This window comes from Zophobas morio, unplaced genomic scaffold (assembly GCF_036711695.1).
Source record: "Zophobas morio isolate AGI-343-1 ecotype UQ-CSIRO unplaced genomic scaffold, CSIRO_AGI_Zmor_V1 ptg000008l, whole genome shotgun sequence".
NCBI classification, from domain to species: Eukaryota; Metazoa; Arthropoda; class Insecta; order Coleoptera; family Tenebrionidae; genus Zophobas; species Zophobas morio.
Genome location: NW_026972113.1, coordinates 5,747,185 through 5,771,748, shown reverse-complemented (window position 1 = coordinate 5,771,748; position 24,564 = coordinate 5,747,185). Strand labels below are relative to the sequence as shown.

The following is a 24,564-nucleotide window of genomic DNA, read 5'->3' as shown; positions in this document are numbered from 1 at the left end:
CAATTTTTGCAATTTTTTTAAATTTTGTATTTTCTATTTCTCGAATTTTAATGGTTGGATTCTTCAATTTTTAAATATTTTAATTTTTCAATTTATTAAATTTTCGATTTTTTCATTTTTTTAGTTTTTCGATATCTCGATTTTCCGAAATCGGAAATTCGAATAATTAGAAATCTAAAAACTGCAAAACTGGAAAATCAACCAACTATAAAACCGAAAGAAAACTTGAAAAAATAATGGAAATGAAAAAACGAAAAATTGTGGAATTGAAAAAATGAGGAAAATTCGTTCCTTCAATTTTCCGATTTTCAGGTTTTTGGATTTTTAGTTTTTCGATTTTTCAATCTTTCGATTTCACAATTGTTCGTAGTTTCAGTTTTGGGATTCTTCAGTTTTTCCTCATTTTTCATATTTCAGTTTTGAGTTTTCTTTATTTCGGTTCTTCAATTTTCCGATTTTTGATGTTTCTATTTCCTGATTTCTTAATTTTTCGATATTTTTCTTTTTCAATTTTTAAAGTTTTGGATTTTTCAATTTTACAGTTCTTCGATTTTTTTATTCTTTGGTTTTTCAATTTATCCCTGGATTTGTCAAGATTTCGATCTATCGATTTTTTATTTAAAATTTTTCAATTTTTAACTTTTCGACTTTGGCCCCTATTTCCCAATTTTACGTCATTTTTATTTTTGAAGTTTTTCAATTTTCTGATTTTTCAATTTTTTAAATTTTGTATTTTCTATTTCTCGATTTTTTGACATTTCGGTTTATCAATTTTTGGATTTTAAAATTTTTTAATTTTCGCTATTTCTCGAATTTTAATGGTTGGATTCTTCAATTTTTAGATATTTTAATTTTTCAATTTATGAAATTTTCGATTTTTCGATTTTTTTAGTTCTTCGATATCTCGATTTCCCGAAATCGGAAATTCGGATAATTAGAAATCTAAAAACTGCAAAACTGAAAAATCAACCAATTATAAAATCGAAAGAAAACTTGAAAAAATAATAGAAGTGAAAAAACGAAAAATTGTGAAAATGAAAAAATGAGGAAAATTCGTTCCTTCAATTTTCCGATTTTCAGGTTTTTCGATCTTTTGATTTCACAATTCTGCATTATTTCAGTTTTGGGATTCTTCAGTTTTTCCTCATTTTTCATATTTCAGTTTTGAGTTTTCAATATTTCGGTTCTTTCATTTTCCGATTTTCTGTGTAGATTTCCTGATTTCTTAATTTTTCCATATTTTTCTTTTTCAATTTTTAAAATTTTAGATTTTTCAATTTTTGCAGTTCTTCGATTTTTCGATTTGTCGGTTTTTTTAATTTTAGGTTTTTCAGTTTTTTGATGTTTTGATCTTTCGATTTTTTGACTATGGTTTTAGATTTTTCAATTTTTTTATTCTTTGATTTTGCGATTTTTCAATTTATTTATTCCTGGATTTGTCGAGATTTCGATCTATCGATTTTTAATTTTTAATTTTAAATTTTTCGTCGATTTCCCAATTTTTTGTCATTTCATTTTTGAGATTTTTCAAATTTTGGATTTTCTATTTCTCGATTTTTTAGTTCTTCGATGTATATATAAATTCGAATAATTAGAATTTTAAAAAATGCAAAACTGAAAAAGCAAAAAATTATGAAATCGAAAAAAATAAAGGAAATGTAAACACGAAAAATTGTGAAAATGAAAAAATGGGGAAAATAAATAAAAATTAAGAACTTCAAAAATTGAGGAAACGAAAAATTAAAAATTGGGAAGCTGAAAAATCGAAAAATGAAAAATTGTAATATCGAAAAAATTGCAAAATTGAAAAACTGTTAATTCAAAAATGAGGAAACTTTTTTCGTTCCTTCAATTGTTCTATTTTCAGGTTTTTGAATTTTCAATTTTTCGGTTTCTCGATTTTTCAATCTTTCGATTTCACAATTGTTCGTTGTTTCAGTTTTGGGGTTCTTCAGTTTTTCCTCCATTTTTTAATGTTTCAGTTTTGAGTTTTCAATATTTCGGTTCTTTATTTTTCCGATTTTCTATGTTTCGATTTCCTGATTTCTTAATTTTTCCATATTTTAGTTTTTCATTTTTTTAAATTTCAGATTTTTCAATTTTTCAGTTCTTCGATTTTTAGATTTGTCGGTTTTTTTAAAATTTTATGTTATTCAGTTTTTTGATGTTTTGATGTTTCGATTTTTTGACTTGACGGTTTTAGATTTTCCGATTTTTTTTTTGTTTTTCGATTTTTCAGTTTATTTATTCCTGGATTTGTCGAGATTTCGATCTATCGATTTTTAATTTTAAATTTTTAACTTTTCGTCTATTTCCCAATTTTTTGTCATTTCATTTTTGCGATTTTTAAAATTTTGGATTTTCTATTTCTCGATTTTTTAGTTCTTCGATATCTATTTTTCGAAATCGGAAATTCGAATAATTAGAAATCTAAAAACTGCAAAACTGATAAAGCAAAAAATTATAAAATCGAAAGAGAACTTGAAAAAACAAAGGATATGTAAAAACGAAAAATTGAGAAGCTGAAAAATCGAAAAATGAAAATTGTAATATCGAAAAAATTGCAAAATTGAAAAACTGCGAATCCAAAAATGAAACATTTTTCGTTCCTTCAATTGTTCTACTTTCAGGTTTTTGAATCTTCAATTTTTCGGTTTCTCGATTTTTCAATCTTTCGATTTCACAATTGTTCGTTGTTTCACTTTTGGGATTCTTCAGTTTTTCCTCCATTTTTCAATATCTCATATTTCAGTTTTGAGTTTTCAATATTTCGGGTCTTTAATTTTCCGATTTTCTGTTTCGATTTCCTGATTTCTTAATTTTTCCGTATTCTAGTTTTTCAATTATTAAAATTTTAAATTTTTCAATTTTTCACTTCTTCGATTTTTCGATTTATCGCTTTTTTAAAATTTTACGTTTTTCAGTTTTTTGATGTTTTGACCTTTCGATGATTTTTTGACTTTACGGTTTTATATTTTTCAATTTTTTTATTCTTTGGTTTTCCGACTTTTCAATTTATTTATTCCTGGATTTGTCGAGATTTCGATCTATTGATTTTTTATTTTAAATTTTTACAATTTTTAACTTTTCGACTTTCCCAATTTTTTTGTCATCTCATTTTTGCAATTTTTTAAATTTTGGATTTTCTATTTCTCGATTTTTTAATTTTTCGATATTTTCATGTTTCAATCTATTAAATTTTAGATTTTTTCGTGTTTTCGATATTTCCAGTTTTTTGATTTTTCAATTTTTTAAATTTAAAATGTTAATCAAATAACTGGAAATCTAAAAATTGCAAAATTGAAAAATCAAAAAAATTATAAAATCGAAAGAAAACTTGGCAAAAATAAAGGAAATGAAAAAATGAAAAATTGCGATAAAAAAATCGAGAATGAAAATTAAAATAACGGAAAAATGAAAAATAGAAATCAAGATCTTGAAAAATTGCAAATCGAACATTTTTTCAACATTTGGGTTCTTAAATTTTTTGATTTTTAATTCTTTTAGCTTTTCAATTTTTGAAATTTTAATTTTTCGATTTTTCAATTGTCAATTTTTTTTTTTTATTCATTTGTTAATCTGTCGATTTTCGACTTGTCGGTTTTAGAATTTTCAATTTTTAAAAATTTTGATTTTTCGATTTTTCAATTTTTTGGTTTTTACATTTTTTGATTCTTTTTTTCAAATTATCTATTTCTCAATTTCACGAGATTTCGATGTTTTGACCGTCCGATTTCACGATTTTTTATTTCAAATTTTTCAGTTTTTAACTTTCCGACTTTGGCCTCTATTTCCCAATTTTACGTCATTTCATTTTTGGAATTTTTCAATTTTTGCGATTTTTTTAAATTTTGTATTTTCTATTTCTCGATTTTTCGACTCTTCAGTTTTTCAATTTTTCGATGTTTTCATTTATCAATTTATTTAATTTTAGATTTTTTCGTGTTTTCGATGTTTCAGTTTTTCGATATTCCAGTTTTTTGATTTTTAAATTTAAAATATTTGGAAATCGGGAAATCGGATAACTGGAAATCTAAAAATTTACAAAATTGAAAAATCAAGAAAATTATAAAATCGAAAGAAAACTTGGAAAAAATAAAGGAAATGAAAAAATGAAAAATTGTGATAAAAAATCGAGAATGAAAATTAAAATAACGGAAAAATGAAAAATAAAAATCATCTTTCGATTTTCGACTTCTCGGTTTTAGATTTTTTGATTTTTAGATTTTTCAATTTTTCGGTTTTTAAATTTTTTTATTCTTTAGGTTTTGGATTTTTCAATTTATCCATTTCTCAATTTCACGAGATTTCGACGTTTGATTGTTCAATTCCTCGATTTTTTTAATATTTAGATTCATCGATTTTTTATTTTAAATTTTTCAGTTTTTAATTTTCCAATTTTCCGACTTTGGCCTCTATTTACGTCATTTTATTTCATTTCATTTTTAAGAATTTTTCAGTTTTAACGATTTTTCAATTTTTGCGATTTTTAAAATTCTGGATTTTCTATTTCTCGATTTTTGATGCTTGGATTCTTCAATTTTAGGGAATTTTAATTTTTCGATTTATTAAATTTTAGATTTAAATGAAAAATTTTAAAATCGAAAAAAAATATAAGGCGAATGAAAAACCAAAAAACGGAAAAATGAAAAAAAAATCAACTTGAAAAATTCAAAATAAAAAAAAAAATTGAGAACCTGTTAAGTAATACAGAAATGGAAAGAGTGTAAATTAAAGAAATTACTTTTCTCGTGCTATCCTTGTCTAGCACATAGTTCAGTATCAGTTCCATCTCAGGTAAATTGCCACACTTTTAAAATTGTATAAGAATTTGCAAGGAGAATTCCGGCGACTGGTATCAAGTTTGCCGTTCAGACACCTTGCTATAGGAAAAGATGGGAAAATAACCTGATGGTTGCTCAAAAAATGAGCAACTATTCTTACTTACCATCTGACAGTGCCTTATTTGCTAGTACTTTGAGGTGATTGTTGCGTTTGTTGCAGTTGCGCCGGTCCACAGACCTACCGCGAACACTTGGAAGGTCAGAAACATAAGAAGCGCGAAGCTGCCACCAAAATGGCCGCTTCCGTTGCCGTTACAAATCAAAATCGCGCCGGAAACTCGTTGAGATGTCAATTGTGTGACGTTACATGTACAGGTGAGTGTGTAAAGCGTTGAGTTAGTTAGATCGCGTAAATTTTTTCCCTCAGGAAACGACGCATACGCCGCCCACATTCGAGGAGCCAAACATCAAAAAGTCGTATTGTTACATACGAAACTGGGCAAACCGATCCCACCGCAGGAACCAGAAATAATTGGTGGTCCTCGTAAGTCCGTTTCCTCCACACCAAAGATAAACTTTGTGCAATCAGGAGGTCTCGGCATTCCCACAGGTAATGGAGATTCAAAAGATGACGAAGTTGATGAACAGCCCGAGCCGGACATCCAACCAGTCGGCCAAGACTATATCGAGGAGATCAAGAGCGATGACGGCAAGGTACGATCATGTCAACTTTTCTTCCAAATCAAAAACCCTTCTTCTACCACTTCTACTTCTACTCCACGGACGTCCAGGTCCTGGTACTCACACAAATTCTCTTTGGTAGGTTATTAGTTTTAATTGTAAGCTGTGCGAGTGTCGTTTCAACGATCCCAACGCTAAAGAAATGCACATGAAAGGGAGACGTCACAGGTTACAATACAAGAAGAAGGTCAATCCGGACTTGGTCGTTGATGTTAAACCGTCGTTGCGCCAGAGAAAGATACAAGAGGAAAAGATGAGACGAGCCGTAAGTGGATTTTCAGTGTGCGGGATGCTTTGTGATCGTCTTGAAATTGTAAAAGAGACGCACTCGACAATAGTTCCTTTTGCTGAGCAGATCAGTGCTTTTCAAAAATTTTAGGTTGTCGAATATTACAAAGAATCACTTCACTCCGACCTTCGTGAGTCGAGATGGTTGGATTTTGCGAATTCTGACAATCTTACTTCTATTGTATAACCGTTCTCGGTGTTGTCCTCTCACACTAAACTTCTGTAGGCTTTGCGCGAAGAATTCTGGGCACGCCGACACTACAACATGCCCGAAGACGAAGACGACCGAATGTACTGGGAAGACAGACGCCGATACGAAGAAGAATACATGGAGATGTGCCGACGCGGAAATCTGGGACCTTATCCGAGAGGTCGTCCGCCGTTCCCAGGTGGCGCTCCGCCCGTAAGACTCGCGTCGATTTTTTCGTAGCGATTGTGCTAGCGTTTCGTTGCAGTACTTCCAAGGAGGCATGCCGATGGCAAGACGCACCGAATCGAGCGACGACAGGCACGTGATGGCCAGGCACTCGGAAATATATCCGAAAGAAGAGGAATTGCAGTCGATTCAACGCATCGTTTCGCATACCGAACGCGCCTTGAAGACGGTCTCGGATCAGCTGGCCGAAAGCACCAAACCGAAGGAGGGACAAGCGCAGCAGCCGCCGACGCCGCAGCAGCCGGTCGCGGCGCCTGCCGCCAACGCTGCTAACGCGACGCCCGCTGCTGCTAAACCCGTGGAGGCCCCGGCCGTTGTACCTAAGCCCGAGAGCGAGAACAAGTCGGCGGAACAGCAGCAGCAGCAACCGAAAGAAGACGGACGCGATAATCAATTGTAAGTTTGAAAAGTCTGTTTATCGAAGAGATGGAGTGATTGTGATAAATAGGGTTGTATTTAATCGAGCGACGGGGCGTAATGATTTTAACACACAAGAATACTACTTAATTTATTATTTTTTTATTTTCAATTGTTCAAAATTTCAATTCTAATTTTTTAAGTTTTTGATTTTTCAGTTTTAATTCTTTTACGAATTTTTCGTGTTTAAAGGTGCCCGATTTTTCATTTATCCGAATTTCATTGCTTCGATTTTCTAATTTTTCGAATTTAATATTTCAAAGTTTTTCAATTTCATAATTTTGGAGTTTTTCTCGATTTTTCATTTTTGTAATTTTTTTATTTTGCTGTCGTCCGATTTTTCAATTACCAGATTTCCTAATTTCTTGATTTTTGATTTTTCTGTTTTGGAATTCTTTGATTTTTCATTTTTTGCAGTTGTCGATTTTTCAATTTCATGATTTCTCATTTTTTCGATTTTAAATTTTGTAGTTTTGCCATTTTAGAACTACCTGATGTTTTAATTTTTCGTCTTGAAATTTTTTTTATTTAGCAAAATTATCTAATTTTTCAATTTTGTAATTTTTACTTCCCGAGCGTAAGCAAAGGAAGTATTGTAATCGAGTCCGTCGGCCGACTCTCTACTTTTACGTTTTCTCGATCTTTCATGACCCCTAGAAGACGAAGAAATAGGTCTCCCATTTCCGTCTGTCTGTCCGTCCGTCTGTCCGTCCGTCTGTCCGTCCGTCTGTCCGTCTGTTGTCCCGGATTTTTATTAGACAGATAATCTCCGAAAGTACTCGACCGATTGTTGTGAAATTTTGTACTTATATTAAGAATATCATGTAGATGGTAAAACGCTAACCAAAATTTGTCTAATCATCCCCACCACTAATGCGATGACGTCACTTCAAAATTGTACATAGTAAATGGGTTTTCAATTGTATAAAATAACATAGTCCTACACATGTAGTTTACAACTCTGAATCGACTTTTCACCCGAAACGTCCAGATTTTTGGAAAAAAAATCAAAATTATAAAACAACATTTTGAAATTTAATTTTTAATCTGCTAACCAGAATGCTTTGAAATGTTGCAGATGTTTTAAGGCTATAAAGAGCATCATAAATCTTTAGTCAAAAAATATTTGCTTATCCCCTCCAAAAACTTGATGACGTCAGCTCAAAAGTTTGTGGAATAAATCATATCTAAAATGTACAAAATATGATGAGCCTGTACTTGTGATCTATCACTCCATTCATATTTTTTGGATTTGCATATACAGGATGACTCAAAAAAATTAATGAATGCGTAAATATATTTTATTGATTTAATCAGGAACTACAAAACCGAATGCTCTGAAATCTTGCAGATGTTTTAAGGTCATAAAGAGCATAATAAATGTTTAGTCAAAATATATTTGCTTATCCCCTCCAAAAACTTGATGACGTCAGCTCGAAAGTTTGCCGAATAAATCATATCTAAAATGTACAAAATATGATGAGCCTGTACTTGTCATTTATCACTCCATTCATATTTTTTGGATTTGCATATACAGAGTGACTCAAAAAAATTAATGAATGCGTAAATATATTTTATTGATTTAATCAGGAACTACAAAACGGAATGCTCTGACATCTTGCAGATGTTTTAAGGTTATAAAGGGCATAATAAATGTTTAGTCAAAATATATTTGCTTATCCCCTCCAAAAACTTGATGACGTCAGCTCGAAAATTTGCCGAATAAATCATATCTAAAATGTACAAAATATGATCAGTCTGTACTTGTGATCTATCACTCCATTCATATTTTTTGGATTTGCATATACAGGGTGATTCAAGAAAATAAATGAAAGCGTAAATTTATTTTACTGATTTACTCAGGAACTACAAAACCGAATGCTTCGAAATCTTGAAGACATTTAAAAATTATCATAAGCATGGTAAATTTTTGATCAAAACGTATTTGGTCGTCCCCCATAAAAAATTTATGATGTCACCACAAAATTTAGCTGAAAAAATCCTATCTAAAATGTACAAAATATGGTGAGTCTCTTCTTGTGATTTATCATTCCATTCAAATTTTTTCGATTTGCATATACAGGGTGACTCAAAAAAATTAATGAATGCGTAAATTTATTTTATTGATTTAATCAGGAACTACAAAACCGAATGCTTTGAAATCTTGCAGATGTTTTAAGGTTATAAAGAGCATAATAAATTTTTAGTCAAAATATATTTGGTTATCTTCTACAAAAAACTGATGACGTCAGCTCAAAAGTTTGCCGAATAAATCGTATCTAAAATGTACAAAATATGATGAGTCTGTACTTGTGATTTATCATTCCATTCATATTTTTGGATTTGCATATGCAGGCTGACTCAAAAAAATTAATGAAGGCGTGAATTTATTTTATCGATTTAATCAGGAATTACAAAACCGAATGCTTTGAAATCTTGGGAATATTTTAAAGTTATTATAAGCATGGTAAACTTTTGTTCAAAATGTATTTGTTCATCCCTCCTAAAAAAATTGATGACGTCACCCTTAAATTTTGCTGAATAAATCCTATCTAAAATGCAAAAAATATGATGAGTTTGTACTTGTGATTTATCATTCCATTCATATTTTTTAGATTTTCTTAAGAGGTGGTTCAAAAAAATTAATGAAGTCAATTTATTTTATTGATTAAATTAAAGGCAACACTTATTATTAGTATTACACCCCAACCAACCCAATTTGGTAGACACAAAATTTGTTAAAGGAAAAACTCGGTTGAAACATAAGGGTAGCACGCTTATTGACATCGACTTTAACATTACAGACCTGCATTTGTTTTATGCGTTCACTTGATTCCGCGAATGTGAAATAGACATGTTTATAATCAACCAATTGTGAATTTCACCGTCAAGAATTAAAATAAAACCCAATGTTTTATATAATAAGCGGAAGTCGAAGCAATAAAACCGACGGTCGTTTTGTTTACAGTTTCTCTGTTTGGCTCTCACGTATGCTGTTACGCCTGTCATCTTAAATTAAGAATGTTTATACATACACGATTTTCAGTTGCCTTTGATACGTAGGTATACGTGAGTAAATTGTTTCGTTATTTTATTGATTATTACAAATCAATATTCAAACGACCCAATTCATTTCCCGAAAATTTGAGAATATAATAATTTTATTCTTAGTATTACACTACATCTATCCCAACTGATATACGTGTCCTTGCAAAAATGTTGATGACGTCATCGCAATTTTTTTTTAAATTCCCACTACAAAAATGTAATGAGAAAAAAAACACAATAGGCATGCAGTCGTCAAGTTTCCGACAGCGAGGGAAGTACTGTCTAAACTCTTTAGACCAATTTTTTTATTTTTCGATTTCTCAGTTATCGGGTTTTTAATTAATCAATTTTCAATTTTTGGTTTTTCAATTATCAGATTTTCCAATGTTTGGATTGTTCAATTTTATCATTTTTATTTGGCTGTTTTCTGACTTTTCAATTTTAAAATTATACGAATTTTCGGTTTTGTAATTTTTTAATTTATCAGTTTTGTATTTCTACGTAATTTTTCATTTCTGTTTTCAAATTTCCCAATTTCTTGCTTTTTCATTTTTCAATTATTGCTCCATTTTTCAGTTCAATAATTTTGCAATTTTCAATTGACACAGTTTAATAAATTTTTAATTTAATTTTGCAAGGTTTTGATTTTTCAGTGTAATTATTTTACACGTTTTAGTTTTTAAAGCTTTTCGATTTTACACTTTTTACAATTTTTCTATTTCTCATTCTCCAGTTTTTCAATTTTTCATTTTTCAAGTGTTTGAGTTTCATTTTTCAATTATTATTGTTCGATTTTCCAATTTAATAATTTTTTTTCGTTTGTATAGTTTAATAAATTTTTAATTGTTATGATTTCAATTGTAATTTTTCAAGTTTTTGATTTTTCAGTGTAATTATTTTACGCTTTTTTGATTTTTCAATTTCATATTTTTGCAACTTTTGGATGTCTCATTTAATTAATCAAAGTGTCAATTTTTTATTTTAGCGATTATCCGAGTTTCATTATTTCGATTTTCCAATTTTTGGATTTCTAAATTTTTTAAATTTCGATTTCTATTTTTCAATTATCAAATATCCCAATTTCTGTTTTCAATTTTTCGTTTCTACAATTTAAAATTTTCAAGTTTACAATTATCCAATTATTCAATCTTGAATTTTTCAAGTTTTTGATTTTTCAGTGTAATTATGGTATTTTACTATTTTTCGTTTTTAAAGATATCCGATTTTGCAATTTTTCGATTTTACACTTTTTTGATTTCTCAATTTTATGTTTTTGCAATTTTTTTATGTCTCATTTGGGTTTTAATTAACCAATTTCTTAATTGTTGTGGTTTTATCAAATACCCTAATTTCATTGTTTCGATTTTCGATTTTTTTTATTTTTAACTTATTTTCCCGTTTGATTTTTCGAGTCGTTGATTCTTGAATTTCATAATTTTTCAATTTTAAATTTTGTAATTTTTCTATTTTACAATTATCTGATTTTTTATTTTGTATTATTTTGATTTTTCAGTTTTATATTTTTACATTTTTTGGATTTCTGAGTTATCGAGTTTTTAACGAATCAATTTTCAATTGTTGATTTTTCAATTATGAAATTTTCCAATTTCAAAATTATAGTAATTTTCAGTTTTGTAATTTTTTGACTTTGTATTTGAGCAGTTTTTCAATTTTTGATTGTTCAGTTATCAAATTTCCCAATTTCTTGCTTTTTCAATTTTTCATTTTTCAATTGTTCGATTTTTCAATTCAATAATTTTGCAATTTTTCATTTGTACAGTTTAATAAACTTCCAAGCCTACAGGCATCCAATTTTTCGATTTTTGTGATTTTACAATATTTCAATTATTAAAATTATCAATTGTTATGATTTCAGTTTTAATTTTTCAAGTTTTTGATTTTACAGTGTAGTTATTTTACAATTTTTCGTTTTTAAAGCTATCCGATTTTTCGATTTTACACTTTTTTGATTTTTCAATTTTATAGTTTTGCAATTTCTGGATGTCTCATTTGGATTTTAATTAACCAATTTCTCGATTTATGATTTTATCAATTATCCGAATTTCATTGTTTCGATTTTCCAATTTTTTTATTTCCATTTTATTTTTCAAGTCTTTGATTCTTCAATTTCATGATTTCTCAATTTTTCGATTTTAAAATTTTTCGATTTTCAATTTTATATTTATACAGTTTTGCAAATACCCAATTTTTCAATTTTATATGTTTACATTTTTTCGATTTTTTTCCGATTCAATTTTATAATTTTTATTTTTCTGTTGTCTGATTTTTCAATTTTAAGATTAAACGAATTTGCAGTTTTGTATTTTTTTTAATTTTCTAGTTTTATATTTTTTCAATTTTTGATTTTTCATTTGTTAAATTTCCCGATTTCTTACTTTTTCAGTTTTTCTGTTTTGGAATCCATCCATTTTTCATTTTTGGATTGTTTGATTTTAATTTTTCAATTATTGTTCGATTTTTAAATTTAATATCTTTTTTTTTTTTTTCATTTATTTTGAATAAATTTTCAAGTTTACAGTTATCCAATTTTTCATTTTTTGGAATTTTACAATGTTTCAATTTTAAAAAGTTAACTATTTTGGTTTTTCGTTTTTAAAGCTATCTGATTTTTCCATTTTACAGCATTTTAATTTTTCAGTTTTATATTTTTGAAATTTTTGGATGTCTCATTTGGGTTTTAATTAACCAATTTCTTAGTTGTGATTTTATCAATTGTCGTAATTTCATTGTTTCGATTTTCCATTTTTTTTATTTTTAACTCTTTTTTCCTGTTTGATTTTTCGAGTCTTGGACTCTTGAATTTCATAATTTTTCAATTTTAAATTTTGTAATTTTTCTATTTTACAATTATCTGATTTTTGATTTTTCAGTTTTATATTTTTACATTTTTACATTTTTCGATTTCTCAGTTATCGGGTTTTTAACGAATCAATTTTCAATTTTTGATTTTTCAATTATGAGATTTTATAATTTTTATTTTACTCTTGTCTGATTTTCTAATTTCAAAATTATACGAACTTTTAGTTTTGTGATTTTTTATTTTTCAATTGTTTGATTTTCATTTTGCAATTATTGTTGGATTTTCAATTTAATATATTTGTTTTATTTGTCTAGTTTAATAAATTTTTAAGTTTTTGATTTTTCAGTTTAATTTTTTTACGTTTTCGGATGTCTTATTTGGGATTTAATTAACCAATTCCTCAATTTTTGATTTAATCAATTATCCGAATTTCATTGTTTCAATTTCATAAATTCGCGATTTTTCGATTTTAAATTTTGTAATTTTTTTATTTTACGGTTACGCGATTTTTTAATTTTTCGCCTTTAAAATTTTTGGATTTTTAATTTTATATTTTTGCATTTTTTTTTTTTTTATAATTTTTATTTTTCTGTTGTCTGATTTTTCAATTTTAAGATTATACGAATTTGCAGTTTTGTTTTTTTTTTTTTTATTATTTTCTAGTTTTATATTTTTACAATTTTTTAATTTCTCACTTGTCCAGTTTTTAATTAATCAGTTTTTCGGTTCTGGAATCCATCCATTTTTCATTTTTGGATTGTTTGATTTTAATTTTTCAATTATTATAAATTTTTTTTTTCATTTATATTGAATAAATTTTCAAGTTTACAGTTATCCAATTTTTCAATTTTTGGAATTTTACAATGTTTCAATTTTAAAAAGTTAATTATTTTAGTTTTTCGTTTTTAAAGCTATCTGATTTTTCAATGTTTCCATTTTACAGCGTTTTAATTTTTCAGTTTTATATTTTTGCAATTTTTGGATGTCTCATTTGGCTTCTAATTTACCAATTTCTCAATTTTTGGTTGTATCAATTATCCGAATTTCATTGTTTCGAGTTTCCAATTTTTTTATTTTTAATTTTTTTTTAATCCTATTTTAGTTTTCAAGTTTTTGACTCTTGGATTTCATAATTTCTCAATTTTTCGATTTTAAATTTTGTAATTTTTCTGTTCTACAATTACCTGATTTTGTTTTTTAATTTTACGTCTTTGAAATTTTTCGATTTTTGATTTAGTGTTTTTTTGTTTTTCGATTTCTCAGTTATTGGGTTTTTAATGAATCAATTTTATGTTTATTTTACTGTTGTCACATTTTTCAATTTTAAAATTATACGAATTTTCAGTTTTGTAATTTTTTGATTTTTCATTTATTTTTCATTTTTCAAGTGTTTGATTTTCATTTTTCAATTATTATTATTCGATTTTCCAATTTAATATATTTTTTTCATTTGTATAGTTTAATAAATTTTCAAGTTTATTATTTTGCAATTTTTGTAATTTTACAATGTTATTTGTTATGATTTCAATTGTAATTTTTCAAGTTTTTGATTTTTCAGGGTAATTATTTTACACTTTTTTGATTTTTCGATTTCATATTTTTGCAATTTTTGGATTTAATTAATCAAAGTGTCAATTTTTGATTTTAGCGATTATCCGAGTTTCAATGTTTCGATTTTCCAATTTTTTGATTTCTAAATTTTTTAAATTTCGATTTCTATTTTTCAATCATCAAATTTCCCAATTTCTGTTTTTTTTTTTTTTTCAATTCGTCGTTTCTACAATTTAATCAATTTTCAAGTTTACAATTATCCAATTGTTCAATCTTGTAATTTTTCAAGTTTTTAATTTTTGAGTGTAATTATGGTATTTTACTATTTTTCGTTTTTAAAGATATCCGATTTTGCAATTTTTCGATTTTACACTTCTTTGATTTTTCAATTTTTGATTTTTGCGAATTTCATTGTTTGGATTTTCCAATATTTTGATTTTTAATTTTTTTAATTTCTATTTTATTTTGATTCTTCAATGTGATAATTTCTCAATTTTTTGAGTTTTAAATTTTATAATTTTTCCATTTTACAATTATCTAATTTTTTTAGGTCTTCGTCTTTAAAATGTTTCGATTTTCAATTTTGTATTTATGCAGTTTTTCAGTTTTGCAGTCAATAACTTTTAGATTTTGTAATTATCCAATTTTCAATTTTGTAATTTTTTAATTTTTGTGTTTTATATTTTTACATTTTTTTTTGTAATTTTTCAAGGTTTTGATTTTTCAGTGTAATTATTTTACACTTTTTTGATTTCTCAATTTCATATTTTTCCAACTTTTGGATGTCTCATTTAATTAATCAAAGTGTCAATTTTTGATTTTAGCGATTATCCGAGTTTCATTGTTTCGATTTTCCAATTTTTTGATTTCTAAATTTTTTAAATTTCGATTTCTATTTTTCAATTATCAAATTTCCCAATTTTTGTTTTTTTTTTTTTTTCAATTTGTCGTTTCTACAATTTAATAAATTTTTAAATTTACAATTATCCAATTGTTCAATCTTGTAATTTTTCAAGTTTTTGATTTTTCAGTGTAATTATGGTATTTTACTATTTTTCGTTTTTAAAAATATCCGATTTTGCAATTTTTCGATTTTACACTTCTTTGATTTTTCAATTTTTGATTTTTGCGAATTTCATTGTTTGGATTTTCCAATATTTTGATTTTTAATTTTTTTAATTTCTATTTTATTTTGATTCTTCAATGTGATAATTTCTCAATTTTTTGAGTTTCAAATTTTATAATTTTTCCATTTTACAATTATCTAATTTTTTTAGGTCTTCGTCTTTAAAATGTTTCGATTTTCAATTTTGTATTTATGCAGTTTTTCAGTTTTGCAGTCAATAACTTTTCGATTTTGTAATTATCCAATTTTCAATTTTGTAATTTTTAAATTTTTGTGTTTTATATTTTTGCATTTTTTTTTGTTTGTAATTTTTCAAGGTTTTGATTTTTCAGTGTAATTATTTTACACTTTTTTGATTTCTCAATTTCATATTTTTCCAACTTTTGGATGTCTCATTTAATTAATCAAAGTGTCAATTTTTGATTTTAGCGATTATCCGAGTTTCATTGTTTCGATTTTCCAATTTTTTGATTTCTAAATTTTTTAAATTTCGATTTCTATTTTTCAATTATCAAATTTCCCAATTTCTTTTTTTTTTTTTTTCAATTTGTCGTTTCTACAATTTAATCAATTTTCAAGTTTACAATTATCCAATTGTTCAATCTTGTAATTTTTCAAGTTTTTAATTTTTCAGTGTAATTATGATATTTTACTATTTTTCGTTTTTAAAGATATCCGATTTTGCAATTTTTCGATTTTACACTTCTTTGATTTTTCAATTTTTGCTTTTTGCGAATTTCATTGTTTGGATTTTCCAATATTTTGATTTTTATTATTTTTTTTAATTTCTAATTTATTTTGATTCTTCAATGTGATAATTTCTCAATTTTTCGAGTTTTAAATTTTATAATTTTTCCATTTTACAATTATCTCATACCATTTTTACAGTTTAATAAATTTCAAGTTTAGTTGTCCAATTGTTCAATTTTGAAAATTTGCTGTTTTTCAGTTGTTTTTTTTTTTTTTTAATTGCTAAAATTTCAATTTTAATTTTTAAGGTTTATGATTTTGCAGTATAATTATTTTACAATTTTTGGACGTCTCAGTTATTATTTGGGTTTTAATTAATCAATTTTCAATTTTATAATTCTTCCTTTTTATTATTTCTGTTTTCAATTTTTGATTCTTCACTTTCATAATTTCACGATGCTTCGATTTTTCGTTTTTCGATTCTTCGACATTTCAATCATAGAATTCCTCGATCTCAAAATTTTTAGATTATCCAAGTTTCCAAATTTCTCGATTTGCAACTGTGTCTTTTTACACTGTTACTGATACGAACAAAATCAAAATCGAAAAAAAATCTGGGAAACGCTCGGTATAGAGCAAACATTTTCTTAAACCTACAAGAAAATAATTACACTTGAAACAAACCGTTTTGCCGTTTTCAGATTCTCCTTCCAACAAGACCGCGACGCGAACAGAATACTGAAGGGTGTGATGCGTGTGGGCCACCTCGCCAAGGGTCTTCTCCTACGCGGCGACACCAACGTCGAATTGGTCGTGCTGTGTGCCGACAAACCGACATTGGCTTTGTTGAGAAAAGTCGTGGATTTGTTGCCCCCGGCGTTGAAGCAAGTGGCCCCAGAAAACACCTACACTGTCACGATAAATGCCGCAGAAGCCGGCTTGACCGTCGTCGGCGACGGATTGACGGTTCTTGTACAACTCACAAGTCCCATTATGAGGGAGCAAGGTAACGAGAGAAATGAGCGAACGGTGGAGTGCGAATGTGGTGTGTACAGTACTGTTGCGGGGTTTAAGCTGACTTTTTGTGTGTAATTTGTGTTTTTATTATATTTGTTTTCGTCAGTTGAAGGAAGTATACAGATGGAAATGTGTATGGGGTTTTGCAGTATAAATTTCATTTGGAAGAGGATGAGGATATTTCTTGGGGGGTAGCTAGGGGGAGAGGAGCGCGAAGAAGTGTTAAAATTTGGAAATGTTGGTTTTTGATGGGTAGCTCAGGTTAGACGGAAGTGACAGCGATTCAAAATTTCATGCGTGATTTGATTTTTTTTTTTTTTTTGTGGTAGTACTGATAGTATATTGTGGTTTAGAGTTGGACGTGTCGTTCGTAGTTCTAGTATTCCCTAAGAAATATCAAGGCAACGACCTCCCACGAAGACTGAATTTTTATTCGGTGTCGACGTCTCTGCAAATTTTTAATTGTTCCCTCTGCAAAGAATTTTTAGGTTAATCAGTAAACAAACGTAAGATTGTAAGTTACTAAAAGAATTTCGTCGAAGCGAATTTGAAGACATCACCAGGTGGGTATACTATCCCTGAAAAAAATAAGAAAACGAGAGAAAAAAGATAGTCGTCCAGCTTAAACCTTGATCGTTTCTAATAAATATTGGACTTTTCTTCTAGTTGCGCAGCTGTCGAGTTTGTATCAGTCTTAAAGTTAAGTGGCTTAATGAGCAACGTACGAGACAATTTAACTGGACTGATACTGCGAAAACAGAAGATTTCGAGGTGAACATGATTATGAGTAGTAAAAGTAAAGATGACATTTATCTTGTATTATTTTCGGTCCAATACTTATAAATGTACTGTGCTGATATGGTTGTTTAGAGCTGATTTTAGGTGGTGTGGGATAAGGATTTTTGACCAACCGGCTCATTGCAGCTGGGCCGCCGCCCCCAGCGAGGGCGGGGGTGGGCCAGCTGTACTTGTGCGCGATGGTCAAACACCCTTTCTTGATGTCTAGAAGCTGCGAGCGGCGGGTTGGACCGGGACGTTCTCGCACGCGGCAAGTGTCTCCAGGCGCTGGCAGCCCTCAGACATACCAAATGGTTCCAGGTTTGTGTCTCTTCTCACACCGCGCCCACCGCGTTCTTACCATAGGATTAAGCCGGGAGAAAGAAATCGACGAAAAGTTTACAGTTTGCTTAAATTAAGTCAAGATCTGACGATGTGAGTTTTTGTTTGTCGGTAGGGAATCGGAGCGTCACTTTTTTTTTTTTATTCTTAATACTCTGTTTTTTTTCCCTTCAGTTCTCACAGTCGGCGATTTTTTTTGTTGACGTGTCGATCGTAGTTTTGTTTGCTTCTATTCCCTTTGTAACACTTGTTGCATAATTCTAAATGTTAAAGTCGAGGATTTTTTTTTGGAAATTGAGAAAGTTCACATCTAAATCAGATTGCTATAGAGGGTTCTACGTTTAGTCAGGTTAGGTGTGGCAACGCAGCCTGCTTGATTTTTCTTTTTTAGTTTTTACCCGAATTTATAAAGTCGTCAATTTTATCCGTTAACGTTTAGTGTTGTAAGCAACCGTCTGTAGAACCCTCAAGTGTTGCTTATTTTTGTGACTTAAGTCGAGGCATGGGTTAACTTTTGGTTTGTGTGTAGGCTAGGGCTTTGGGTCTGCATTCCTGCGTGGTCATTATTCGCATTTTGAGGGATTTGTGTCAGAGAGTTCCTACGTGGTCGCCTTTGAGCTCATGGGTAAGTCGTTTTTCGTACTTTAAGTAAGGAATGTTCGTGAAAAAAGTGCTCATTTTAATTTTAAAATAACCAACCAAATCCGACAGATAACCAGGGAAAAAACGGCCTCTCAGCAATAATAACAAGCTTTAACTTCAAGTGTTTGAAAAGAGAGAAAAAAACGGCCAAGTTTGGCATCGAACGTACGACCGCTGGTGTTAATTTTTAAAAATTGGGAAATTTGTCAATTGAAAAATCAAAAATTGAAAAACTGAGTAATTAAAAGCTGGACAATTGGGAAAATTGTAAAAATATAAAAATTAAAAAAATCAGACGACGGTAAAATAAAATTGTAAAATAGAAAAATTACAAAATGTAAAATCGAAATATGAAATTGAAAAATAACAGAAATTAAAAAAAAATCAAAAATTGAGAAATCGATTAATTGAAACCCAAGTGAGACATCCAAAAATTGTAAAATAATTATGTACACTAAAAAATTAAAATTGAAATCTTATCAATTAAAAATTTTTGAAGTTGAAATATTGTGTAATTACTGAAATTGAAAAATTGGATAATTGTAAAGTTCAAAATTTATTGAACTATACACATGAAAAATTGCAAAATTATTAAATCGAAAAATCGAACAACACTTGAAAAATGAAAATTCCTTTCGATTCCAAAACCCAAAAATTGAAAAACTACCGAAAAATTAAAAAATTGTGAAATTCTACAGAACCGAAAATTTGCAAAATTGGGAAATGAAATTTGGAAATATTAAAACTCAAAAAATGAAATCAATTTTTAATTGTCCAAAATTTCAGTTTAAATTCTACAAGTTTTTGATTTTTCAGCATTATGTTACGTTTTTCAATTTCTCAATTGTCCAAATTTATCATTTCCTAATTAATTTTTCGGTTTTAGAGTCCTTCGATTTTTGAATTCATTTTCAATTTATACACTTTAATAATTTTCAAGTTTACAATTGCCTAATTTTAAAATTGAAAAACCGAAAATTTGCAAAATTGGAAAATGAAATTTGGAAATATTAAAACTCAAAAAATTAAATCAAATTTTCATTGTCCAAAATTTCAATTTAAATTCTACAAGTTTTTGATTTTTCAGCATTATATGTTTCGTTTTTCAATTTCTCAATTGTCCAAATTTATCATTTTTTGCCTTTTGAATTATCGGATTTCCTAATTTTTTTATGTTTAAATTTTTCGGTTTTAGAGTCCTTCGATTTTTGAATTCATTTTCAATTTGTACACTTTAATAAATTTTCAAGTTTACAATTACCTAATTTTAAAATTGAAAAACCGAAAATTTGCAAAATTGGAAAATGAAATTTGGAAATATTAAAACTCCAAAAATTAAATCAATTTTTAATTGTCTAAAATTTCAATTTAAATTCTTCAAGTTTTTGATTTTTCAGCATTATATGTTTCGTTTTTCAATTTCTCAATTGTCCAAATTTATCATTTTTTGCCTTTTGAATTATCGGATTTCCTAATTTTTTGATGTTTTAATTTTTCGGTTTTAGAGTCCTTCGATTTTTGAATTCATTTTCAATTTATACACTTTAATAAATTTTCAAGTTTACAATTACCTAATTTTAAAATTGAAAAACCGAAAATTTGCAAAATTGGAAAATGAAATTTGGAAATATTAAAACTCAAAAAATTAAATCAATTTTTAATTGTCCAAAATTTCAATTTAAATTCTACAAGTTTTTGATTTTTCAGCATTATATGTTTCGTTTTTCAATTTCTCAATTGTCCAAATTTATCATTTTTTGCCTTTTGAATTATCGGATTTCCTAATTTTTTGATGTTTAAATTTTTCGGTTTTAGAGTCCTTCGATTTTTGAATTCATTTTCAATTTATACACTTTAATAAATTTTCAAGTTTACAATTACCTAATTTTAAAATTGAAAAACCGAAAATTTGCAAAATTGGAAAATGAAATTTGGAAATATTAAAACTCAAAAAATTAAATCAATTTTTAATTGTCTAAAATTTCAATTTAAATTCTTCAAGTTTTTGATTTTTCAGCATTATATGTTTCGTTTTTCAATTTCTCAATTGTCCAAATTTATCATTTTTTGCCTTTTGAATTATCGGATTTCCTAATTTTTTGATGTTTAAATTTTTCGGTTTTAGAGTCAATCGATTTTTGAATTCATTTTCAATTTATACACTTTAATAAATTTTCAAGTTTACAATTATCTCATTTTAAAATTGAAAAACCGAAACTTTGCAAAATTGGAAAATGAAATTTGGAAATATTAAAACTCAAAAAATTAAATCAATTTTTAATTGTCCAAAATTTCAATTTGAGTTCTACAAGTTTTTGATTTTTCAGCGTTATATGTTTCGTTTTTCAATTTCTCAATTGTCCAAATTTATCATTTTTTGCCTTTTGAATTATCGGATTTCCTAATTTTTTGATGTTTAAATTTTTCGGTATTAGAGTCCTTCGATTTTTGAATTCATTTTCAATTTATACACTTTCATAAATTTTCAAGTTTACAATTACCTAATTTTAAAACTGAAAAACCGAAAATTTGCAAAATTGGAAAATGAAATTTTTAAATATTAAAACTCAAAAAATTAAATCAATTTTTAATTGTCCAAAATTTCAATTTAAATTCTACAAGTTTTTGATTTTTCAGCATTATATGTTTCGTTTTTCAATTTCTCAATTGTCCAAATTTATCATTTTTTGATGTTTAAATTTTTCGGTTTTAGAGTCCTTCGATTTTTGAATTCATTTTCAATTTATACACTTTAATAAATTTTCAAGTTTACAATTACCTAATTTTAAAATTGAAAAACCGAAAATTTGCAAAATTGGAAAATGAAATTTGGAAATATTATAACTCAAAAAATTAAATCAATTTTTAATTGTCCAAAATTTCAATTTAAATTCTACAAGTTTCTGATTTTTCAGCATTATATGTTTCGTTTTTCAATTTCTCAATTGTCCAAATTTATCATTTTTTGCCTTTTGAATTATCGGATTTCCAAATTTTTTTAATTTTAAATTTTTCGGTTTTTAGAGTCCTTCGATTTTTGAATTAATTTTCAATTTATACACTTTAATAAAATTTCAAGTTTACAATTACCTAATTTTAAAATTGAAAAACCGAAAATTTGCAAAATTGGAAAATGAAATTTGGAAATATTAAAACTCAAAAAATTAAATCAATTTTTAATTGTCCAAAATTTCAATTTAAATTCTACAAGTTTTTGATTTTTCAGCATTATGTGTTTCGTTTTTCAATTTCTGAATTGCCCAAATTTATCATTTTTTGCCTTTTGAATTATTAGATTTCCTAATTTTTTGATGTTTAAATTTTTCGGTTTTTAGAGTCCTTCGATTTTTGAATTCATTTTCAATTTATACACTTTTATAAATTTTCAAGTTTACATTTACCTAATTTTAAAATTGAAAAACCGAAAATTTGCAAAATTGGAAAATGAAATTTGGAAATATTAAAACTCAAAAAATGAAATCAATTTTTAATTGTCCAAAATTTCAATTTAAATTCTACAAGTTTTTGATTTTTCAGCATTATATGTTTCGTTTTTCAATTTCTCAATTGTTTAAATTTATCATTTTTTGCCTTTTGAATTACCGGATTTCCTAATTTTTTGATGTTTAAATTTTTCGGTTTTAGAGTCCTTCGATTTTTGAATTCATTTTCAATTTATACACTTTCATAAATTTTCAAGTTTACAATTACCTAATTTTAAAATTGAAAAACCGAAAGTCTGCAAAATTAGAAAATGAAATTTGGAAATATTAAAACTCAAAAAATTAAATCAATTTTTAATTGTCCAAAATTTCAATTTAAATTCTACAAGTTTTTGATTTTTCAGCATTATGTGTTTCGTTTTTCAATTTCTCAATTGTCCAAATTTATCATTTTTTGCCTTTTGAATTATCGGATTTCCTAATTTTTTGATGTTTAAATTTTTCAGTTTTAGAGTCCTTCGATTTTTGAATTCATTTTCAATTTATACACTTTAATAAATTTTCAAGTTTACAATTACCTAATTTTAAAATTTTTAGTTGTTAAGATTCAATTTTAATTTTTCAAGTTTTTGATTTTTCAGTAATAATTTTACAATTTTTCGTTTTTAAAGGTATACGATTTTTGGATGTCCCAATTATTAATTTGGGTTTTAATTAATCAATTTCTCAGTTTTCAATTTTATAATTCTTCGTTTGTATTTTTATTTTTTTCAATTATTCAACTTTTCATTTTTATATTGTGCCAAATTCATTTTTACGATTTTCCACTTTTTTATTTTAAATTTTGCAATTTTTCGATTTTCAGTTTTTATTTATGCATTTTGGGGGGGGGGGGGGGGTATTTTTTTTAAGTTCATTTTTAAATGTGCTCTTTCTTTCGCGAACAGTCCTCAATTCAATTAAAAAATTCACAACAAGCTCAATGCTTGACAGCGTAGCTGCTCTAAGTGCGTCTGTTTTCAATTGAGCTTAAAGCAAACTTGCAGTTTTTCACAGAAGCACCGTTAATTCGGTGTTTCTGCAAGCCCAACTCGCAAGACACAACCACATATCTTCAATTTCGGCTCTTTTTTTAAACTTTGTTCGTCCGCTAGGCAATGGAGTTGTTGGCAGAGAAGGTCATTTCTTCAGTACCTGGCCAGGTCCAGCTATCGCCTGGTGACGCTCTTCGCCGCGTGATGGAGGCCGTCGCCAGCGGCTTACTTCTTCCCGGAGGACCCGGTTTGGGCGATCCTTGCGAAAAAGACAGTCCAGATGCAGCCAGCGGTTTGTCGGCGCAGCAACGTGAAGATCTCACATGTTCGGCTCAATACGCATTGAGATTAATTGCGTACAGACAGATTTATAAAGTAAGTTCGAGGATTAAGTGGGGAGGTGTTAATGTTGTAATGTGTAATTGTTTTAGGTTTTGGGTATGGAACCATTACCCACACAACAGAAAGTCTTCAGACGGGATAGATCGGCAAGGAAACGACGTCGGTCAGGGGGAGAACAGGCCGATTCCGAAAGTAAGTTTTGTCTGGAGTGGAGGAAAAGTGGGTTTTATTTTTCGGTTTTTATAGGTGACAGCGGAAAGATGGTGAAGACAGAAGGAACGGAGACTACGACGGAAACGCCGGTTAAATAGATGAATGCAGGTTAAGTTAAGCTAGAGTTATTAATTGCTATTAGTAATCTTAATTTTATTTTCTACCATTTACAAGTATTTTGATGTATAAAATAATAGAAGTCAAATTTTTTTGTTGTGGACTACTGTATATCATCGTAGTTGAAATTGTTTTCTAGCTGTATTGTGTGATTAAGAATATACTACATGATTGAATCTCAGGCTTTGGCTGACTTTTTTTAACCAACTACGTTTACAGGAAAAGGTTTAAAAATGACAATTGGGAACCCGAGAAGGTTTCACATTAAAAAAAAAACACATTTGGGGCCCCCGAAAAGGCTTTACATTTTTAAAAAGTACAATTGGGACACCCGAGAAGGTTTCACATTCTAAAAAAAAACATTTGGGGCCCCTGAGAAGGTTTTACATTTTTAAGACAGTTGGGTTTAGCATTATTAAAAAAAAAAATTGGGGCCTTCGAAGTTTTACATTTTTACAAAAGACAATTGGGACCCCGAGAAGATTTGACAGTCTTAGAAAAATACAGCTAGGACCCCCGAGAAGGTTTCACAAAATTAAAAAACCCATTTGGGGCCCCTGAGAAGGTTTTACATTTTTTAAAAATTCAGTTGGGACCCCAAGATGGTTTCGCATGATTAAAAGAAACATTTGGGGCCCATGAGAAGGTTTTATATTTTTAAAAAAGACAGTTGGGACCCCCGAGGAGGTTTCACATAAAAAAAAAAAAAACATTTGGAGCCCCTGAGAAGGTTTC

At 28.0% G+C, this 24,564-nt stretch overlaps 1 protein-coding gene across 4 annotated transcripts in view; it reads left to right on the top strand.

Moving 5' to 3' along the window:
- Positions 1–24,005, top strand: part of Zn72d (Zinc-finger protein at 72D) — a 37,371-nt gene extending 13,366 nt beyond the window's left edge. For 2 of the 4 annotated variants that reach the window (XM_064050509.1, XM_064050507.1), the window contains exons 6-16: positions 5,005–5,159; positions 5,212–5,498; positions 5,608–5,790; positions 6,040–6,216; positions 6,269–6,645; positions 16,604–16,908; positions 17,926–18,017; positions 18,568–18,663; positions 23,278–23,532; positions 23,589–23,691; positions 23,746–24,005. In XM_064050509.1, coding sequence (XP_063906579.1) covers positions 5,005–5,159; positions 5,212–5,498; positions 5,608–5,790; positions 6,040–6,216; positions 6,269–6,645; positions 16,604–16,908; positions 17,926–18,017; positions 18,568–18,663; positions 23,278–23,532; positions 23,589–23,691; positions 23,746–23,810 — 2,095 coding nt within the window. In that variant the 3' untranslated portion in view covers positions 23,811–24,005. Of the gene's footprint in view, positions 1–5,004; positions 5,160–5,211; positions 5,499–5,607; positions 5,791–6,039; positions 6,217–6,268; positions 6,646–16,603; positions 16,909–17,925; positions 18,018–18,567; positions 18,664–23,277; positions 23,533–23,588; positions 23,692–23,745 lie in introns of those variants that run through there. The other 2 variants (XM_064050510.1, XM_064050511.1) reach the window with 2 other exon arrangements.
- Positions 24,006–24,564: the final 559 nt, after the last annotated feature.